The sequence below is a fragment of the Herpailurus yagouaroundi genome, unplaced genomic scaffold, assembly GCF_014898765.1.
Source record: "Herpailurus yagouaroundi ecotype Mexico unplaced genomic scaffold, PumYag 210, whole genome shotgun sequence".
In the NCBI taxonomy this organism is placed as follows: domain Eukaryota; kingdom Metazoa; phylum Chordata; class Mammalia; order Carnivora; family Felidae; genus Herpailurus; species Herpailurus yagouaroundi.
The window spans coordinates 16212225-16230971 of record NW_024412441.1 but is presented as its reverse complement, the minus strand read 5'-3'; the positions used below and the strand labels follow the sequence as shown (position 1 = coordinate 16230971).

Genomic DNA, 18747 nt, shown 5'->3' with positions numbered 1-18747 from the left:
TTTATTTATTTTTGGGACAGAGAGAGACAGAGCATGAACGGGCGAGGGGCAGAGAGAGAGGGAGACACAGAATCGGAAACAAGCTCCAGGCACTGAGCCATCAGCCCAGAGCCTGACGCGGGGCTCGAACTCACGGACCGCGAGATCGTGACCTGGCTGAAGTCGGACGCTTAACCGACTGCGCCACCCAGGCGCCCCTAGCCGGCTCTTTTCAATCCCTATCATCTACATTCTGACTTGTGGCTGATTATGTCATTTTAAAAAGAGATAAAAATATCCATGTTTCATATGATATGATGTCATCATTAATCTTTCCTATTAAAGCTTAAAAACTTGGGTGATAAAAATGAAAAATACGAAAAAGTATCTAAAATCAACACAAATAGTTGTATACTCACAGGACTTTTGAATTTCAATCCCACTTGGTAAGTACTACATGCAGCTTTGGCTGTAGCCATGTGATAAATTTCCAGAAGTGGTGATGAAAGGCAGATTATCACAATGGCTGAACTCAAGGATCTATGGGTTCCCTCCCAGTTCTAATTCTCTAATGTGAGGTTCTGTGAATTTGAGCTTATTAGATTAGATTCATCAACTCAAATGTTTCACACCACCAGAGAAAATCATCACATGAAAGTACGACTTTTATTAGACAAGATGAAATCAGTAAGAACAGCAAAACATAAAAAGGAAAAAGTGGAACTGCTTTATACCCAAGATGTGGGACAGCACTTTATCAGTGTGCCTCGAGGTTCCGTGACCTCAAATGATTCCACGATCTCCTTTGCACACTTTAAACCCTAGAATGGATTTAAAACCCTACTCTAAAATAACAATAATGCTTTGAAGAAATCTTGTTGGTAACATTAATTCTGGATCCAAAGCTTTTGATTCTATGCTTACTTCAGCATATATTCATAACTGAAAGCTTTATGTACAATTGAATCACAAATTTTTAAAAGCCCATTCCTGATAAAAATTTAGCCACCGCTGTCACAAACCTCAAATAATGCTAAAAGAAAACAACTCTATAACATATCAGTATCTCTAAAAATAGGGGGGGTGGCCCCAAGGTGGCTCAGTCTGTTAAGGTTCTGTCTTCGGCTCAGGTCATGATCTCACAGTTCATGGCTTCAAGCCCCACATCAGCTTACACGCTGCGAGTGTGAAGCCTGCTTGGGACTGTCTCTGTCTCTCCCTGTCCCTCTCCCACTGAGGCTTTCTCCCTCAAATTAAATAAACTTGGAAAAAAAAAAAAAACAGAAAAAAGAAAAAAAAAAACCCGTAACTAAGACTTTTTTTTCAATGACTAGACCCTCCCCCCCAAATATTTCAATGAAGTACATAAAACAATTTTCATGAATGAAACTATATATGCCAATAAGCAATCATTTAAAAACTTTTTTTCATTGATGCAAACATAAGGTTTATCAAATTCTGTGAGTCTATGAAATGAAGCAGAAGAGAGGAAAGGAATATTCTAAATTCTCAATTTTAAGAACAAGTATCTAAGATAGGTTGAGTCCAGTAAGTAATGTGAACGTTTAAAAGAGAGTTCTGGGGCACCTGGGTGGCTCAGTTGGTTAAGCCATCGACTTTGGCTCAGGTCATGATCTCACGGTTCGGGAGTTCGAGCCCCGTGTCAGGCTCTGCCCTGACAGCACAGAGCCTGGAGCCTATTTCAGATTGTGTGTCTCCCTCTCTCTCTGCGCCCCTCCCCTGCTCACGTGCTGCCCCTCTCTCAAAAATAAACATTAAAAAAAATTAAAGAAAAAATAAAAGAGAGTTTTATTTATCAACGTGAATGGACTCGGCCCATATTAAAATTCACTCTAGAATCTCTAATTCACTTTTTAAGGGAACATGACTGAAAATAAAACTACTACAAACTGTAATTTTCCATTATTACATGGAGGAATATCCAAAATGGCAAGCTTGAAGCTCAGATAGCAAATCTGTTGCCACCTTTTGTTTCGGTCATTATTATGAAATTAAAGTATGTTATGTCACTGACGGAAAAACAAACACTGGACATACATCCATATGAGGCATCCACTGAACACAAAAATACCTTCTCAAAGATACTAGGAAACAAAGCACTCTTAAGTCAAATTCCTCACTATACATACCTGTAAAAACCACAAATGCATCTCACAGAATCTCATGTTGTTAGAATTAGTGACAACGATCTATTCACCTATCAGTAGCCTCAAACTTAATCTCCTTACTTATCGTAAATAACTTTCCAATCCAGAGAGTATAATTGATTTAAACAACGAAAAAGGGACAAATATTGATTTTTAATTGGAATAAGGTGCTTCGACATTATGCATAAAGTGTTTGTGAGGTGGTAATTTACCTGAAGGGCATACTGCCTGAAAAGCTCTCAAAATCGGAAATCACTAGAGAAAAGGGGAGTCTGGGGGAGAAAAAAGTTTAAAACAAGAAAAAAAAACAACAATTCACTCTAAGAACAAACTATTCTATAAATCTTAAGCAGTTGTTCAGTGTGGAAAGAAATCAATTCAAGAGAAACCATCGTCCTCATAAAAATTATTCTGTAAGGAGAACCAGCCTTTGAAAGAGCTAAATGTTTTTTTTCTGTTCATCATCTATAAATGAGGAATCTTCAAGTAGACTGGTGTTGCAATTACAACTAATCCTCCCCAAAAAATTAACTGTGTTGAAGGCTTTGTAATTTCCCTAGGTACAATTTAGCTGTCACTTACTTTAAAATTTACTCAAACATGCGTTCGGAACAGCACTAACTTCACATGTCAAGAGCTTTCCAGCCAATTGAGTCTAAACTGGAAGTCGGTGTTAAACAACTGAATGATTAGACAAGATAGCTCATTTCCCTGCTCTTTTGTTCAGAATAAAATGCCACATTTACATTATCAGGCTCAACAGGATTTTCTGACAGAGGGAGAAAAAACCCTACTGAACACTGTCCGTACTAAGCACATGAAGCCTGTCATTTACCAATCATCCTTCAAAAAGCAATAGCCATGAATGTAACTTAATTACGACCCAATGATCCTTGACGAAAAATCATCTTATCACTGTCCTGTCCCCCTAGGGCAAATGAACCACTTTTGTCCTTTGGCACTGATGATGCTAAATTCTTAATTGCAATAATGGAGTAAAAGAGCCAAACCTCCTTAATTTCCTTTCAGCACATAAAGAGTTTTACTCTAGAAGGCAAGCATTCCCATAAATAATAAAAGTATCTAGTACAAATGAAGATGCTAAAATTGAAGGGGAGCAAATATGACAGCATAACCAGCATTTTAAAAAATATATTTCCCATTTACATAACATTCTAAAGTGCTACAATGAGTTTTAAAACTTTTATTATTATAGGTTCATCTTACAGAAATTGTGACCTTTATGAAGAACTCAAGATTAACTTAGCAAGAGTTCTGGGATGATTAAATATACAAAGTCCATGGTTCACTTAAATGAAATGCATGTGGACATATACAGATTATAGCACAAATCAGCACAGAAAAGTCCTTAATGCAAAGCAGAAATTAAGCTTCTCTGATCATTTGCACTAAATAATCCAGTTAAACAGCTTCAGATATTTTTTTCACATGCAATGAAACCAAAATGGATAAGCTGTAAGACAAGTGAATCTGAAACTACATCATACAAATTTTTATGCTTTTAAACCTAATGGCCCAGATTTTATTAATTTCATTTCCTTTACCATGGCATAAAGACAAATCAAAAGCTCTTTTAACCTATTTTAAAGCATTTCTTTCTTCCTTAATATGGAGGGCCCAGATCATCTTCCAGAATCAGGCATGATTTCAATGAAAAGAAAAAAAATTTTAAGTAGTTACCTAAAATAAAGTAGCATTCATTTGGCCTACAGGTAGACACGTGGCTTATAAAATAATCCTAATGTAAATGAAACACCTGAAAGTTTTGTTCAACTCGGCCTATTTTTCCATTCAATACAAGTATTATAATTTTGATAATACAAAAACAGATTAGTTAACCAACTTCTTTACAATTTTCCAAAATAAATGAAAACAAAGTGTATTGTTTTCCACACCCATAAACTTTTTATACACTTTCCAAGTAACAAACTGACACAGGATTACTTTCTCCTGTGTTTTATCTAATGCTGGAAAAGTCAGCATTGTCTTTCAAAATTAAGATATTACGGAATCCGAAACATCATCTTTCTAAAAAACCCAATCTCACAGATTTGTTCCAGAATTACAGTATCTAAGTGATAGTCTCTTTAGAGTCTTTGCAGTGGCATTCCAAAATGATGCTTGTCTTTGAATGAAAAGATGAAGATTTTATATGATGTTCTGAAACGTGTTTCATAATTTTATCTCAAGTCTGAATAAATAAGGCTCATTCTCTAGATGAGCTCACACCTGCTGAGGTCAATTACATGATATTATTGAAGATTAAATATATTTAATCAAATCAAATACATGTAGACTTTTTAGCAGGCTAGTGTAGTTAATCCTTGTACTGCTCTCGTCATGAATCTGAATTAATTAGTTATGTTCCACCAGTTACGGAAAACACAACAGAAAAAAAGTTTCAAAGACAATTTTTTCCTCCAACTTCTCCCAGACTAGAAGTGCAACTACTGTTTTCTGCAATTCTATAAAAAGGAAATCTCCTTTGTCTTCTCTTTATTACTCTCATGACTTATCTAAAACAGTCAACACAACCTTTTTATTAAGATAAACTGAAAGATTCTGTCATGGAGACTGCCTCTGCAAAGATACTAAAAAAAAAGTAGTAAGAAATCAAAAAGCAAAGATACTAATTTAGATTTCTCTAGCCCAATTAAGAGAGACAGCCCAATTTTCCTGAGATCTACAAATCTCTGAGTGTCCTCTATAATCAGAAGCACAGAGCATGCTCTAGGTTAACATGTAGATTCCATGTTATTTCATTTTCCTGTGGATAAGCTCTCCTTGGTTCATGAGCCCCATCTGCAGACCTCTTTCAGAAAACTTTCATGTCTTCTCTGTATTCAAAGTATTTCTATTTGTAAGATACTATTCTACCATGGCCTCGTTTTCATTGTTAATTATTTTATTTTTGCCCAGTAGTGGAGGAGGGCCTAATTCTTCTGGGCACTGGGCCCATTTCTTTCAAATCCCTAAGCAGAGCTTCACATGCAATTTGCAGAGATGGGTCTCTCAAACAATCAAAAAAATTCTAGTAGGAAGCATATTAATTATAGGATTTCGATATAAAGTTGGCTGTGAACATGAGAACTCAGTAACACAGTAATTGTTTGAATCGCTATTTCTTTAAAAGGATGTAATGCTGAGATTGTAGAGGTTAAGATGTGGCCAATCATCTAACTTGATAAGCTTTTTTTTGATTGGATGACAAATTGTTTCATCAACCATATATATGTATGTATGTATCTGTGTGTGTATAAATATATATATATATCTACATTTCCTAACATGGAGCCAAGATGATTTTTATTCCCCATTTTGAATTCAATACTAGGGACACCTGGCTGGCTTCAGCGGGAAAGCATGTGCTTCCTGATCCTGGGGTCGTGAGTTCGAGCCCCACGCTGAGTGTAGAGATTACTTAAGTAAATAAAACTTAAAAAAAAAATCAATAATAAACCATTCATTATATTCAATTAATTATACCCTCTAATTAATAAAGGAAAACTACCAGAAATTTGGGAAGAATATGAGAACGATTAAGATGTATCTTATTTTTCCTGGCATTGATAGGGCAGAATCTATACTAAAATCAGAAAAATCCTTACACTTATCTTGATGAGCACTGACTAACATAAGGAACTGCTGAATCACTGTATTGTACACCTGAAACTAATATAACTCTATGTTAACTACAGTGGAATTAAAATAAAATCAGAAAATAAGAAAATCCCAATCACAAAACAGGCAAATTAAAAACTGCATTAAACCATGAAAAAGATGATAAAGAGGAAAGATGTAAGAATTTTTTTTTAAAAAGGCAAAAAAAGGGAAAACAAATGCAAAAGGAAAAGAAGATAAAATAAAGGGTGCATAGTGGTCTTACTAAAATGTTTTACTCACTGCAAGAGAGCAGGGTTGATTTTTATGATTTGTATTGCAAATAATACCTTAAATTGGGCATATTAAAGCATATCAGTTGCTATCGAATGTAAAAATTTTCAAACTAAGTAAACCTCACCCTATCTACAAAATTCATCTTCCTCCTCCAACGCACAGAGACATCCTCTACAGCATTTAACAAAGCTAGAAAACCTGTATTGGCACATACTATTAAAATCAATTACAACATGGAGAAAAGGAGCACCAAAGAGATGCTGCTACATTACTACTCGAATAACAATCAGGATGCAGAATCAAAAGCCCCAGAGAATCCTTCCTTCTTATATTAATAATTAACACCTCTAAGGCTCATAACTGGGAAAAATTAGATTCAATTTCATGTGATATCATCACATGCCCCACAAAAAAATTCAGCGCACACCAATCCATTGAGAAGTAAGCCATAGGGCCACAGAGCTGCTGGTCATTTTCAACGTCATCTAGCCCATAAAAGTCCTCTTATTTGTGGTAAATAACCTCCAAGGCTTCCATAGCACCACAGAGTATTTACAAAGTGTAATTCCCAAATGATTAGCCTCATTATTTGAATACCAAGATTTAAAATTCATAATTCACTTAACTTACTTTTCCAGATACAGAGTGACCAGTGGGGAACTTAAGGCAGTGGATGGTTTCGCTAACCCCAGAGTCATGATGGCTTTGTGCAACTGTTTTACTGTTTCAGTTTCACCTCTTAAAGCTGCGCCATTCAGGATGTGGAAAAAGGACAAGACTGTTGCATCTTTGATAAGAACATCCTTCTCTTTCATCTCCTTTAGAATGTTAATAGCATCTACAATGAAGTAACACAAAAGACCCTTAGGTAATTTCATGTAGGGAAAACAAACTGCTATTAAAACAGCATTTCAAGCCCAGCAGGAATGTAAATTCTAGTGTATAATGCCGATTTCAAGTTAATTACTACTTGCATTTCTAAACGAGACTACAATTATAAATCCACAATAGCATGGTTTTATCATTTCCCTGCAACTTTGACTACAAATTATAGATAGGGACTGTGTGACCACTCTGCACCACATAACCCTGTACGGTCTGCCCTATAGCTGTAAGATCCTCCTAAATGGAGGCTTTTATCGTTCAAAGCTAACATCTGCTAAATCACATCATTGTTTCTTCAGCAGATGGCTTGTCAGGAGGCCAGATAATAAAGATGTGTTTACACTGTATATACAGCCAGACTAATGGTCTGATACCGATAGGGCCTGTTTGCTATGTCGATACTAATTAGCCAAGCAGAGCCAATGAAAGCTTTCCAAAAGACTGCATGTTAATACATTAGATTCATTAAGCTTCATTAGGAAGGCAGAAACAAACATTTTAGGATATGGAATAAGTGCGTTTTTATAATGTTGTTCTTAATTATTGCCCAGACAAAATGTTTTGACCGTTTTACAAAAAGTGATTTTTAAAAAGCAGGCTAATGCTTATAAAGAGTTTTCTGTATTAGAAGGACGTCCCAAGAAAAAATTCAACGTTCAGATCAAGTATTTCCTCCTTACATTTTTCACTGTAAAAAATTTTCTTTAAATATCTTCTCTAGAAATAAAAAGGAGAGGAAGGCTAAAAAGGAAGTTTCAAAATCAAGCCCAATGAGAAATTTAAGAAACAAGCAAACAGTAAGAATATATGATCAAGTGTAAGTAATTAGGCTTAGTATTATCTCAACAGTGAGAAAATTACAGCATGCATCTCAGTTGTAAAATCAGCAAGGTTTTCCCTGCAAACTTTAAATGAAAACTTATTAAGGTATATACATTTTTTGTTAATGTTATTAAAAGTTAAGACAAAGACTACAACAGAAATCATATTCTTAAATAAAGGGTATGTTTATAGGTTTTACGTTCAGCCTTCAGATGTTCTTAAGCAAAAACAAAGCCATTAGTGCAGGCATATAAGCAAATTGTGCCATAAGTCATGATCTTCAAACTCAATCCAAACAGCAATGCTAATAAAAACTAGCTGTAGAAATGCAAAAAGCACTGAGCTGTGCAAATGTAAATGACAAGCTTGCCAATCCATTAAAACTAATGGCCTACACTGTCCACGCAGCTCTGGATGGATTCACATGCAAATTTGTATGCAAAGTGTTCAAGCACTTTGCAGGACATGATATACCATTAATATCAATTCACATGTTATTCCAGTGGCAAGATACTTGCATCACCTATTTCCTTTATGTGCTGAGGCTTACCTTGGAGCTTGCCATGTTTTCCCAATACTTTTACAAGGCCTACATACTTGCTGGTGTCAAGGACAGCAGATGGATCTAAACGGTCACTAAAAATTAAAGGCACATTTATGTTATGTTAAAAGTTGATTGTGAAAAGAACTGCAATATCCATGTTATCACTTTTCAAAACTCATCAGTTGTTCTGAACTGTTATTAGCGTAGGCCTCTACATTTCTGTGAAGGTTTATTTTTGAAGCCATATTCAAATTCACATGTAATTATACTCAAAGTGACAAAAGGGTAAAAACCTAACACTACATGTTAATTGCATCACACCATCTGCAAATGTTACAAACGAAGGAACTCTTTGCTTCGTGGCACTTTACGTGATTCTAACTTTGTGATAAACATTGAAATACTCAAAGACATTATTTTTAATTAAAAAATCTATCAGGATGGGAAACCGAAGATACCTGAGAAATGGACAGAATGTTGTTCACACTACAGAAGAGAAAGGGGAATGTTAAGCCTTATAATCACCCCTGTTGTGATATGCAGTTGTAGAATAATCAATGGGGAAAAATCCTTGGCTTTCAGGCACAAGATGTCTTATCATACTTAAAGACTCTTTGCTGAAAACAAGCTGCAATTAATCAAAGGGAGTCATTTTATGAAATTTCAAAAAACACTGACAAAAAAGATTTTTTAAAAATTACATTCTATAAGAGGAATATTCGATTTACATGATCCATGAAGGACTGACTATCCGCATAAATGCTGATGATTTGTTCCAGTGCCAGGGTACTCACAATTCTTGTTTCAGGTTCAATGCATCTTCTGCATTATCATGTCGACAGCACAAATTTATTAAAGCTGCATAGCCACCAACAACCATGTCCGATTCATATTTTGCTTTCAATTCAAGAGCTTTTTGCATGTTCTAAAATAAAGGACAGAAGTAAAAAAGAAAGAAGGAAGATGGTATAAAATGACATAAAAGTAAAAATGTAAAATCTCTAAGTTTAACACTCGGAGTGTAGAAAAAGTTAACAGCACTTGAAAAACAAATGGATCTGGTGTTAATAATTTCACCTTTCTCCTTGGGGTGTTTTTATTCACCTTTCAAAAGCAGCCAAGATACATATGTAGGGTTTAAAAGATTTGTTACATGTAACGCAACATGAACTGCTATGTCAAATCTGATGTTTTAGCTTTGTAGGTACTGTAGGTACTGTATTGTAAAAAAGATGTCCAAATTAAATGTGTACCAAGTCAGCTCCTACTCGCAGTCCAATGTCCACACAGAGAAATATGTATCATCGCAAAGCTCCTGACAGTCTACTTTAATATCCAAGTGAAGCAATATTTTACAATTCAACAGTACCATGTTATAATCTTAAACTCAGTTATGCTTTTTTCCCCTAGAAACACAGGCATACAACCAAATCATATTGAACTAGAAACTGAAAAAGTCTAGTGATATACCACAAATTGCAGACACACACTAAAACGAACACAAAGTACAGCTGGACGCCTGCTGAAAAAATGCAAGAGACCCTTTATCTCAGAAAGAGCTTTTTTCCAGCAGGAAAATGGAATTTCAATCCCTGCATTAACAACCTAGTAATATTTGACTTGCAAATGACTACTGCATGTATCAGTTGCTTGACAATCTAGATATAAGAGACCGGAGCCATGGCTTGAAAGGACATTTGGCATGTATGATAAACCTATCACGGCTGTTACTATCATTCACTTTGCAGATTATCGTAAACAAACTACAGCAACCCGAAAACATGCCATTCAAGGTGTAGCTGAAATTAGTTAACCTTTCATTTAATTGCACTCTTCACACATGATGTATAATAATCAATTGTGAAAAACATAAATATTATGTTTGGCTTTCTTACTTTTATCTATAAGAATTTTTTTTTTTACCTTAATGGCATATTTGAAATACTTAAACAAATATTACCTCTTCTGAACAAAGCACTAGTATGAGTTGTTTCAGGACATCTCCTATAGGTTGATTTTCAGCTTTTAGTTTTTCAAGTGTAGACTCCAAAACAGATGATGTAAGCTGCGTAGTCTACAGGAATGGAAAGAAAAGAGAAATTTACTACTAAAAGAAAATGTACCCCTCGTCATTCTTCCTTTAAACTGACCTTTCCTAGATGTCAAGAGTGCTATCAAGGATATTAATCTGGGGAGCCGGATGTGGATGGACTCCAAGGGTTTTTGAAGTTCCTGAGATACATATGCGAATTTCTTAGATATGCTGATTTTTCTAAGATAGGGAATAGCTGTTACTAACTTCTTAGATATGTACTGATGACAAAAATGCTAGGAATCACTGGTTTTATAAGGACAAAATCTAGAATTCTCATTAAATGTGGTGGTTATATAGCATCTAGAATCTACTCAAAAAAACCTACTTACTTTTCGAGAGTCTATCTTCTCTCTGTCAACCAATATATTAACATCCTAAAATTGAGATTTAAATTAGAATTAAAAAACATATGGAAAAGTATATCAGCAAATGTCAAAAGCAGATTTTAGGAGTTTCAGCTCATTTTACTATGTTTTCATCTTTTCAAAATCTTCCAGAAATTCTATTCATACTTCATTAACCATTGTAATTAATGTTTTAAACACATTCTTTGAGATATATAAGCAATATTTACCAACCATCAATGAAAAAAACCTTATTTTCATGGTTGCCACGTAAACTTTTTTGGTCCAAAAGCATCACACTTAAGTAAAATTTTAACATGCTTTTATATATAAATCAAGCATTTTTAAAAAGTTTACTATTTCACACACCTTAATCAATTCAGGAACGTGGTAGCTATCCAGTAGATTACGAATGCCTCTGTAGATATTTTCAGGAATTTTTACATTCTGTGCAAAGGGAAAGGAGGAAGAAAAAAAAAAAAACATCCTGAGTTTTAGACAACCAAACTGAAATTTGTCTAACAGAAATTATCTCAGACATAATTTAAGTCTCCAACTCGTGTATGTCATTGAGAAGTGGTCTGGTTGTACTTAAAAGCAGCAATTTCAAATCTAATAGATACATGTCAGACAGGACAGGCATTATATAGCAAAAAATGAAATGGTACCATCTCCTTCAGCTGATGGAAGTATTGTCTCAAACGCTCCTCCTTGGCCTGTACCTCTGAGTCACTCATGCTGTCAATCAAGTTATAAAGAAAATAGCCAACAGCTTCTGTGGAAAAAAACAAGAGAAAGCATTCCACTAAAATTACTGAGACTGTCATGTTATCAAGATTAATTTATAAGAAATCATTTTGGTGTGAGATGTCACCCTGATGAGAGGCTCTGAAATGGCAACAATGATCACTGAGGCATAGAGATTATGTGGTTTGGGAGCACATATCTAACTGGTGAGTGAAAGGAATATTAATTATTTTCAGACCGAGTGACAGCTTTTCAGTACTGAATCTTACTTCAATCTATTTTTTTCCACCACTCTGTGACAGAAGTGGTCCTGCCCAAGGCCTTACCCCTTTCCTGTCCAAACCACGAGTAGGAAGAATAAATAAATGCCTTGTACACATTTCTGTACTAATTTTTTTTTGTGGACAATATTTGGGGAACACGTAAAATTAGAAATGGCTGCTAAATGTTGAGTACAGAAAGTTAAATAATTTTAATAAGCAGATACAGTAATCCTGTGGAGAGCTGCCTATTAGCCAATGAAAAACCAAGATTAACAAAGATGTTTTGTAACAACAGTAATTTTCCTATGCGTTCAAGCATAAAATGTAGAGGGCCATATGTTAATACCTAGAATAGAAAATCTGAACTTTCAAGAAGGGTACCTTCTTAAAGAAAACCATATAGGTTTTCTTTATAAACCTTCATAAAGAAAAGCATCTAGGCTTCATTAGGTGGAAAACAAAAACCATTAAATGTCAAAATAAGGCATTTTGGATAATAAATTATATTTACGTAGGAATAAATCTAAAGATCTCTTTTACTATCTTACAAATTTAAAATTAACTATACCTCCAAAACATTAAAATAACAAACACTAAGAATACTGGTTTGTAAGCCTATTTTGGTAGGTGCTGTAAGAGGCATTTCTTCAAAATCTAAGAAGGAAAAAGCCTCCAACCCTGTCTTTAAAAAAATTATAATGATAAAACCAAACACCTCATAGATCTCAAAATGTTGTAGTTACCAATATAAAGATTTATAACCAAATGTTTTCAAATTTCACTTTCAAAAAGAAAATGTTTACTGCCGTAATCCTTCTAGCCCATCATTACACAGAAGAATGGATTTGTGGATAAGTTACAATCATCGAAATTGAAACGCTACCCGTTGGTCCTGGAGGCTCCTGGCAATAACGTCCATCCTTGTACAACAGTTCTGTTATCTGGTAAGACAGAAAATGCGCACATTGCAGCAAGAGAAGCAAACAAGAACAAATACAATCTGAAATTGAATTCTTGAAATAATAAAACCTCTCCCCAGTAAGGTATTATTCTATATCACAGTTATTCAACACTACCACACCTGCCAAGGAGATTGTTTCGTTTTTAAATAATAGGTCTTTAAAAACAAAAACAAAACAAATCCATGTCGAAGAAAAACTACAGTGTTTCATGAAATGTCACTAAACCGATTTGTTTATATATTGTTTTAAATAAATTGTTAGAAACAGGACAGAGCTTATAGGAATTACCAACCAGTATTATTTCTCATCATGTTGTTTTGGTCTTGTTGACACCTGGCCAGTTTCCACCTTTAAATGAAGTATTACAGAAGTAATAAAGTAAAAATATCCTGGACTCGTAAATAGCTTAATTTTTTTTTTAGTTTTTTTTTTTTTCAAACGATATTTTCCCAGTCATTTCAATGGCATTAAAACCAAAGGGGTCAAGAGCTCTAATGTGCTTGTTTTCAAGGATTCTTAGCAGAGGAATGCACAAATACTCAAAGACATACACACCACTAATTCTTCAACATTAATTCTGCAAGCCAATTTTAACAAAAGAAATCCAAATACGTATTTCATGATGAAAATGATTACAAAACCTATAGTAGTGACTTGTAACTTTTGGACACAGTGTTTGACTATGTATCCTTGGGCTGAAGATAGTAAGAAGGGAGTTAAGAATTCTAAATTACTCTATGGGTATTCTACGACTGAATTTATTTGCTCTTAAAATACTGCCTGGCACATATTACAAGTGTTGACAACTCAAAATGCAGTTACTTCTACTACTATTTATTTGCTAATATAGAAAATTAGGCAAAATTGGCCACATCCCACTTTACTCCACCATGTAAATCATGCTGCAGTTAATGGCAATTCAAAGGATAGTTAAGGTAGACAGTACTTAAAAACAAAGTAAAATGAAACAGTTCTTACCTACAAACTATTTTTCACTAACACAGACATATACAGAAGATAGACAATATAATCCTACTAGAAGTTGTAATTTATAGCCATCTAATAGATGTAAGAAAGCCACATTTAATACTAAATTTTGAACAAAAACACATTTCATGAATAAACCAATAAAAAAATATTTCTAGTCAAAAAATCATTTCTAAATACAGATATCCCAAGCATTAAGTTATAACTGACTGTATAGTTTGGCAGTATAATACTTAAAACAGAATTAAAGGAAATTTAGATTAAAAAAAATTTTTTTTAATGTTTATTTATTTTTGAGAGAGAGAGAGAGAAACAGAGCGTGAGTGGGGGAGGAGCAGAGAGAGAGAGAGAGAGACACAGAATCCGAGGCAGGCTCTAGGCTCTGAGCTGTCAGCACAGAGACCAATGTGGGGCTCGAACTCACAAATTGTGAGATCATAACCTGAGCCGAAGTCAGACCCTCTACCAACTGAGCCACCCAAGCACCCCTATGGAAATTTAGATTTTAAAAAATATATAAATTGGAAATTCCTGTTAACGATGTATGTTCTGATTTTATTTAGCTACAAATGTTTCCTGCAATTCAGCATAAGAGTAACGGTACTTCTTGCATAAAAGCAATTAACTTTTTAAAAAACTAGCAATTTAAAATTGATCTATACATCATTCATATACAGAGACACATAAATGTCCATATGTATATATAACTTAAAAACTAACTATTAAATTTTATGCCAAACGTCACTGCAATAATGTTAACAGCTGTCCTTTGGAAAAGATGAAAACCTCACGAAGAATTTAGGACGAAGTCAAGGATCACTGCAATAATCAATTTCAGGCTCTAGGAAGACAGTTTGAAAACTACCTATTTCAAGACTCTAAAATTCATTAATTTATAATAATATATCATAAATGTACGAAGCTACTATAACTTTTGCTCTTAAAAGCATTTTAGAAATCACCTTATGAATTGCATTATGAGGAGTACTTACCTTGCTCCAAAGATTTATATCCATAGACCTGCAGAGGGCAGCAAAGGATTAAAAATAAATCCAGAGGCTTAAAAAACATTGTAAGTTACAACACACTGGCAACTATTATATGCAATGCAGATAAAAGCCATAAAAAGAGTAAGTAAATAAATTTTTCCAAAGTTAAGTTGAATCTTTGGGATAATCTGGAAAGGCTGACTCTTTGAACTCAATCAAAATAATGATTAATTTAAACAAGAATCATTAAGAATCATCCCTAAATCTTTGCGTCCAAGTTTGAAAGAGCAGGATATATATGCATACTCTCGGAGCATCTGCCCACAGACTGTTTATTACTTGTCTTAGTAAAGACAGAAACCATATAATGGAGAAATTGAACAACATCTTCACTAGGTGATCAAAATTAGACTAATGGACACTGCTGATGGACAATGTGTGATTTTTAGATTTAACTCCCTGAGGGCAGAATATCACTCCAGTGCTATTCCTCCAGGCAGGAATGTAAAGCCTAAAGTTAATCATGGGGAACCATAGTAAGGAATATTCTATAAAATAACTGGCTTGTATTCCCCAAAAATGTTAATGTAAAAGACAAAAGCTGAAGAAACATTCTGGATTAGAGAAAATTAAAGAAAAAGGACAACATCCATCCATGAAGGAGCTTCTGGAAGAGAGGGGGGGAAATACATACATACATACATAAATCTATCTATCTATCTATCTAGAATAAAAAGAGCCATATTAGATAAAAGTATTCCATCAATGTTAAATTTTCTGAATTTGTAAACTGTGCTGTGGTTGTGTAACAATATCCTTGTTGTGTAGCGGGGCCCCTAGTTGGTTCAGTCAGCAGAGCATGTACCCTTCTAAGTTCAAGCTCCTTGTAGGGTATACAGATTACTTAAAAATAAAACCTTAACAAAAAAAAAAAAAAAAAAAGAATATCCTTATTCTGTAGAATAACCCCCCCAAAATCATAAATTTTATTATGTATATGTGTGTACATTGATTGATACATGCACACATGCATACACACAATAAGCATGGGTGTATATTGATTGAGTGAATGAATAATAATAATGTAGAAAAATAATGTCGAAAAATGCTAAAAGTTAAAACGGGGCATATAAGAGTTCTTTGTACCATCCTTCCAATTTTCTATACATCTGAAATTACTCCAAAGAAAGCAAAAAGAATGTCTCATCCAAATTTCTCCTATTTAAATGAAAAGCCATTTATGAAACAGGATAACCAGTGAACCAGTGTAACCAGTCTTACACTATTTTTTTTTTAATTTTTTTTTTTCCAACGTTTATTTATTTTTGGGACAGAGAGAGACAGAGCATGAACGGGCGAGGGGCAGAGAGAGAGGGAGACACAGAATCGGAAACAGGCTCCAGGCTCTGAGCCATCAGCCCAGAGCCCGACGCGGGGCTCGAACTCCCGGACCGCGAGATCGTGACCTGGCTGAAGTCGGACGCTTAACCGACTGCGCCACCCAGGCGCCCCAAGAAAGAAAAGTCTTACTCATACTTAATGTCAGCCTGCCTTGAATCTGACATAGGAATTTACTAACTTTATCAGTCAGATATAAAATGCCCTTTAAAATAGTCTTAAAAACAGCCTTATTTTTTAAAAAAAGTTTAGAGTTAAGAATTCCCTAATAATCTTAAATAATCTCATCTTCACTAAGCAGTATTGAATTTAAATAGTTTTCTACAGGTGACTTTGCCTACAAATGTTAACAGACAATTTATAAACTGGAAAATTTTAGGAAGGCATATACCTCTTTTTCTTTTAAAGAGAGAATGCGAGGGGGGAGAGAGGGAGGGAGGGAGGGAGGGAGGGAGAGAGAGAGAGAGAGAGAGAGAGAGAGAGAGAAAATCTCAAGTGGGCTCCATGCTCAGCACAGAGCCCGATACGGGGCTCAACCCCATGACCCTGGTATCATGACCTGAGCCAAAATCAAGAGTCAGATGCTTAACCAAATGAGCCACCCAGGCACCCCAGAAAGGCATATACTTGATTGGTAATCAATGACCAGGTCTTGAGATGATCAATTTACAGAAATACTAGCTCACCAAACACTACTCTCAGAAGACATGGAGAAAACAGTATTGGTATTTCAAAACTATTGTGGAATAGCATAAAAAATTAATCTGGGCCAACAGGTTACAGAACACATGCTAGGAACTATTTCCTCACAGACCCTGGACGTACTACTAGAAGGCAGTTTATTTGTTTTTTTTATTTTACTTTTTTTAAAAGGCAGTTTATATTAAGGGTAGAGAACTATCCCCAAATTGCATTCCAGTACTGAAATGCATATTCAAGTTTCCCTTATGATTAGCTAAAGTGACTACAGTATCTCATTTAATGCTCTAGAACTTCTTACATTTCGAATGACTATGAATAATCCTTCATAGTCTTTACTTTTGGTAAGGAGTAACTAAGTGAATCTCTTCTGTGTTCATCCTCCCGGCAGTTGCTGAGGGTTAATCTGGACTCTATTGGGAATGCAGATGAGTACCCAGTTGTCTTCTCATTCAGCCAATTCTAAACTAGAGTACAAGACCCTGGAGAAGCATGGGACAGGTGACTGTTTTAATAGTTGTATTAAATGTCCTGCAAAGGGATTTTAAAATACACATACTATTTGATTCAGCATCAAATAAAAGAACAGAAAGCTACATTAATCCTAAAATACTGGACTGTAACAACATTGATTACATTCCGAATTTTTAATAGTTTTTGTGGTGGGAGAGAGCGAAAGAAATCACCTAGTTACAAATGCTTAAAAATATGCTATGAACAATGCCAAATTACCACAGGCTGAAACTTTTCTGTATCTACAATAAGACAAACTCAACAATGTAACAGTTTTGAACCTGAAGACTTAAAAATACTTTCCTGGAAGGGACTAGTTACAACTTGTTGCAGTGTAGACTACCAGAGAGAAGAGACCCTGGCCGAGAGCTCTGGAGATCTGCAGAGCTGGCCTCAGTCTTTAGCGGAGTACTTACAATCACATCTGAGTGAGGCAACAATCTGCAGCCCAGGGAACTATCCAAGACCTTTTGAGAGACTGAAAAAGACAATTCCCAAAACTCACACAGGGGTTGTAATAGCTCACATTCCCAATGATCTCAAAAATACATGGTCTAGGGGTGCCTGGCTGGCAGAGTTGGTGGAGCATGTGACTCTTGATCTCGGGGTTGTGGGTTCAAGCCCTATGCTGTGTGTAGAAATTATTTAAAAATACTAACAACAACAACAACAACAAAAAACATAGGCTAGCAGGCAAAATACTCACAAGAATACTGCCTCAATAATGGAGCTGGATTAATTTACTGGGAATAATCCTAGACTGAAGGCTGATCTAGTCCTGCGTAAAGCATAAAAGCAACAAGCACTAAGAAAACAGTTCCAATAACTTAACTCAAAACATCAGAACGAAAGCTCAAAAATATTTAAAGGAATAAAAAAAAAAATCCACATTTAACAGAATAAAATCTACAACTGGCCTCCAATCAGAAATTACAAAGAAACAGAAATGTATGATGTATACTGAGAAAAAATTTAACCAATGGAAACAGACCAGAAATGATACAAACAATAGAATTAATAGACACATCAAAACACCTATTGACAATATTCCATTTAGTCATGAAAGAAGAAAAAAAAAAGCATAAGCATGTCAAGGAGATATGGAAGATATGTTTAAAAAATCCAAATTGGATTCCTAGAAATTAGAAATATATCCGAGATTAAAATACATTCTAAATGTATCTCTGCCTCAGCCAAGCCTCCGCACTGCACAAATTAAGTCTACTTTCTTCAAGATAAAGGACAAGTTCCCATATGTTATTCACCACATTTCAGTCTGATCCCAACCAGCACCTCCAATCTCCACAACAAATACTTGCTGAATTAAAGGGAATGCCTAAACACAGAGGCAGACAAAAAGGCCTCCATAATTAATTCAACCATGTGCCAGGTATTAATCTAGAACTGGAGATAGCGCAATAAACCAAACAAACA

The 18747-nt window shown here is 35.0% G+C and overlaps 1 protein-coding gene across 1 annotated transcript in view; it reads right to left on the bottom strand.

Annotated features, from left to right (window-relative positions):
• Positions 1-18747, bottom strand: part of LRPPRC (leucine rich pentatricopeptide repeat containing) — a 106365-nt gene that overhangs the window by 48637 nt on the left and 38981 nt on the right. The window contains exons 15-23 of the mRNA XM_040453885.1: positions 14707-14734; positions 12649-12706; positions 11424-11530; positions 11125-11202; positions 10741-10785; positions 10277-10390; positions 9111-9241; positions 8323-8408; positions 6696-6903 (exon numbers count right to left, since the gene is read on the bottom strand). Coding sequence (XP_040309819.1) covers positions 6696-6903; positions 8323-8408; positions 9111-9241; positions 10277-10390; positions 10741-10785; positions 11125-11202; positions 11424-11530; positions 12649-12706; positions 14707-14734 — 855 coding nt within the window. The remainder of the gene's footprint in view (positions 1-6695; positions 6904-8322; positions 8409-9110; positions 9242-10276; positions 10391-10740; positions 10786-11124; positions 11203-11423; positions 11531-12648; positions 12707-14706; positions 14735-18747) is intronic.